The sequence below is a fragment of the Arachis ipaensis genome, chromosome B7 (genome assembly GCF_059453495.1).
Source record: "Arachis ipaensis isolate K30076 ecotype BB chromosome B7, ASM5945349v1, whole genome shotgun sequence".
NCBI classification, from domain to species: Eukaryota; Viridiplantae; Streptophyta; class Magnoliopsida; order Fabales; family Fabaceae; genus Arachis; species Arachis ipaensis.
In genome coordinates, this window is record NC_142442.1 from 126,813,239 (window position 1) to 126,816,023 (window position 2,785).

The 2,785-nt window shown below is 35.5% G+C and overlaps 1 protein-coding gene across 1 annotated transcript; it reads right to left on the minus strand.

Annotated features, from left to right (window-relative positions):
* Positions 1-415: 415 nt before the first annotated feature.
* Positions 416-2,511, minus strand: LOC107607636 (uncharacterized). The gene is made up of 3 exons (XM_088494961.1): positions 2,415-2,511; positions 793-2,087; positions 416-673 (listed from the first exon to the last, which is right to left on the minus strand). Exons 1-3 carry the CDS (start codon positions 2,509-2,511, stop codon positions 416-418), a joined length of 1,650 nt encoding a protein of 549 aa, XP_088351087.1.
* Positions 2,512-2,785: the final 274 nt, after the last annotated feature.

Below are 2,785 nucleotides of genomic sequence, written 5' to 3' on the forward strand. Positions count from 1 at the left end.
GAAGAGAGAGAGAGAGAGAGAGAGAGAGAGAGAGAGAGAGAGAGAGTCACAAATGATATGTGTAGCAGCTACTATTGTGTTTGCATTGGGAGAGTAGAGATTTAAGAAAAATTAGGGGAAATATGTTTTAATAGTTAACTAGTGAATTGCCCCGTGCGATGCACGGGTATGATAAGTTTAATAAAAAAATAAAATTATATATATATATATATATATATATATATATATAATTAAACCATGGGCATTTTATGATGGAAGTGTCTTTGTTAAATAATTAATAATAAGCATAACATATTGTAATAATATAATAAAGATGTTAACAAAAAGGCTTAGTAAGGCTGACTTTATAATCATGTGAAAAATAACTTGATAGACGACGGAAAATTTGTGACTATTATATATTGTCAACAAAATTTTAGAAGTATACACGGTCACCGAGGTTCTTAAATACTTCTCTATAAACAACATTGATGATTGTACCTTTTGTCTTGAATGAATTATTCTCAATTAATATCCTTACACCGGATTTTGATCTTACTCTTGACAGAGCAACACATAGTTTACCATGGGTAAAAACAGGTTTCGACAAGTACAATTCCACAGTTGTTAAAGTTTGATCCTGAGACTTGTTAATAGTCATAGAAAATGAAACAACTAATGGCTCCTTTGAAACCTAAAAGGAATAGTAGCATTGTTGGGTATCATGTTCATCCGTGGTATCAAAATCACTTGACCTGATTTATCTCCTATTAGTGTGATGCATTCAATAACATGATTACCTAACCTGTGTACCTGTAATCTTGTGCCATTGTATAGCCCATTTGATTGATCAATGTTTCGTAGTAACATTACTAGTACACCTTCTTTAAGAGCCAACAGGTGAGGCGGCAAGCCTGAACAATTGATAGCATTAAGAACATCTGGAGTGATTGTATCTAATTCAGATTTCATGTTACCTTCCTTTACGCAAAATGAATCAAAGCTAAGGTAGGTCTTCTCCTCTCCAATTAAAGATTTCATTATGTGCTTGTTAACATCGTTGACAATCTCAAGTGTAAGGGCAAGTATTGTTCTGTCTCCGAAGTACGACCCATTGTTTAAATTTAGCAACAAATTTGGATAAACAAAATTAACCAAAGAATTGAAACCATCTTCGTTGTATTGAATAATGATGTCTTCAGGTATGTTAACTTCGCTTTCTCCATCAGAAGAATCACCTGGCAAACCATCACTAATAGTCAATAGCCACTCAGCAAATTGTGAAATCTGTCTTAGTTGAGTGTGGCTAGCTCCAACAGTAAGCCGCATGTTGGTTGTTAGCTTCATAACTATGCAGAATTCCCAGAGATATAATGAATTTATCGAAGACTGTACAATGTCTTGACGTGAGCCTATAGGTATGACTGGAAGAATCTGTCTAAAATCACCGCCTAACAAAATAACCTTGCCACTAAAAGGCAGATTTGAATTATAACATTTCTCATATCTCATAATATCCCACAAGCATTTGTCCAATGATTCATAACATAGCTTATTCAACATTGGTACTTCATCCCATATAATAAGCTTCGCTTTACATACCAACTTAGCAAACAAAGTACGTTGCTTAATACAACACACAGAGTCTTCATTTAGATCAGGTGGTATCTTAAACCTTGAATGATTCGTACGGCCATTGGGGAGTAATAAGGATGCAATCCCACTGGATGCCACATTTAAAACAATTTCACCTCTACTTCGTATAGCAGCTGACAATGTCCTGTAGAGGTACACCTTTCCAGTACCACCATATCCATATACAAAAAAAAAGCCTCCAACATCATCATTCACAACACTAATCACCTTATCAAATGCTTCACGCTGCTCCAAATTCATGATGTGTAAGTTATACTCCAACTCCTCCTTCAGAAGGGATAAATCAAAGTTCATCTCATCCATTATTAGAGGATCATCTATGCCATCCAGAGCATCAATAGTTAAGAGAGGCATTTGATCATACTCCTTAAGTGATCTACCATTATCTTGTAATTTGTCCTCAATCTTGGAAAGAGTTAGATTAAGAATTCGCTCTTCAAAAAGTTGTAACTCTGCATTACATACAACAACTATTGTTAGTGTGGTGTTATATATATACATAATAATATAATATAATTAAAGATACAACCTTCGCAATTCATAGCCTTCCTGTGAGAATAAAGTATGTCTTCAGATAATACATGATAACACTGTTCCCAAACCTTTATTGGACTCGAGATGTTGTTTGATAGTAAGCAAACAACAAATAGATCTCGAATGTATCTTGTATAAGCCCACGTGCTTGCTTCCAACATAGAGTTAAGAAATTCTTTATCATCTTGCAACAAACCTAAAGCATAGCAGGCTTCCTTGAATGTTGAATACACAACACCATCTACCGTTCGAAGATGGATGAAACTCAGGCACCCTTTTTGAATGTTCAGAAGAAGTCTGAGGTAGTACCGTAGTAGTCTTCTCCATTGCCACGCGGTACATGGGTCAACCTACCAATTGAAAACCCTTGCTTCCTTGGCATCCACATTGATATGTCCTCTTTCCATACAAATTTCTTAGGGAATTGGCTGTATGTAAGATACCAGCCAAAAGGAAACAACTGATTAGCGAGCATCTATGCTAACAACTTAGTGAGCTTGCCATCCACTCTTTCTATGGCATCAATGATGTTTTCATGATCCCTAAAGACAACTGGATGTTCATTAGGTAAAGCGAAAGGTAGTCTAATTACCGAAGGCTCTTTTTATTGTATGTC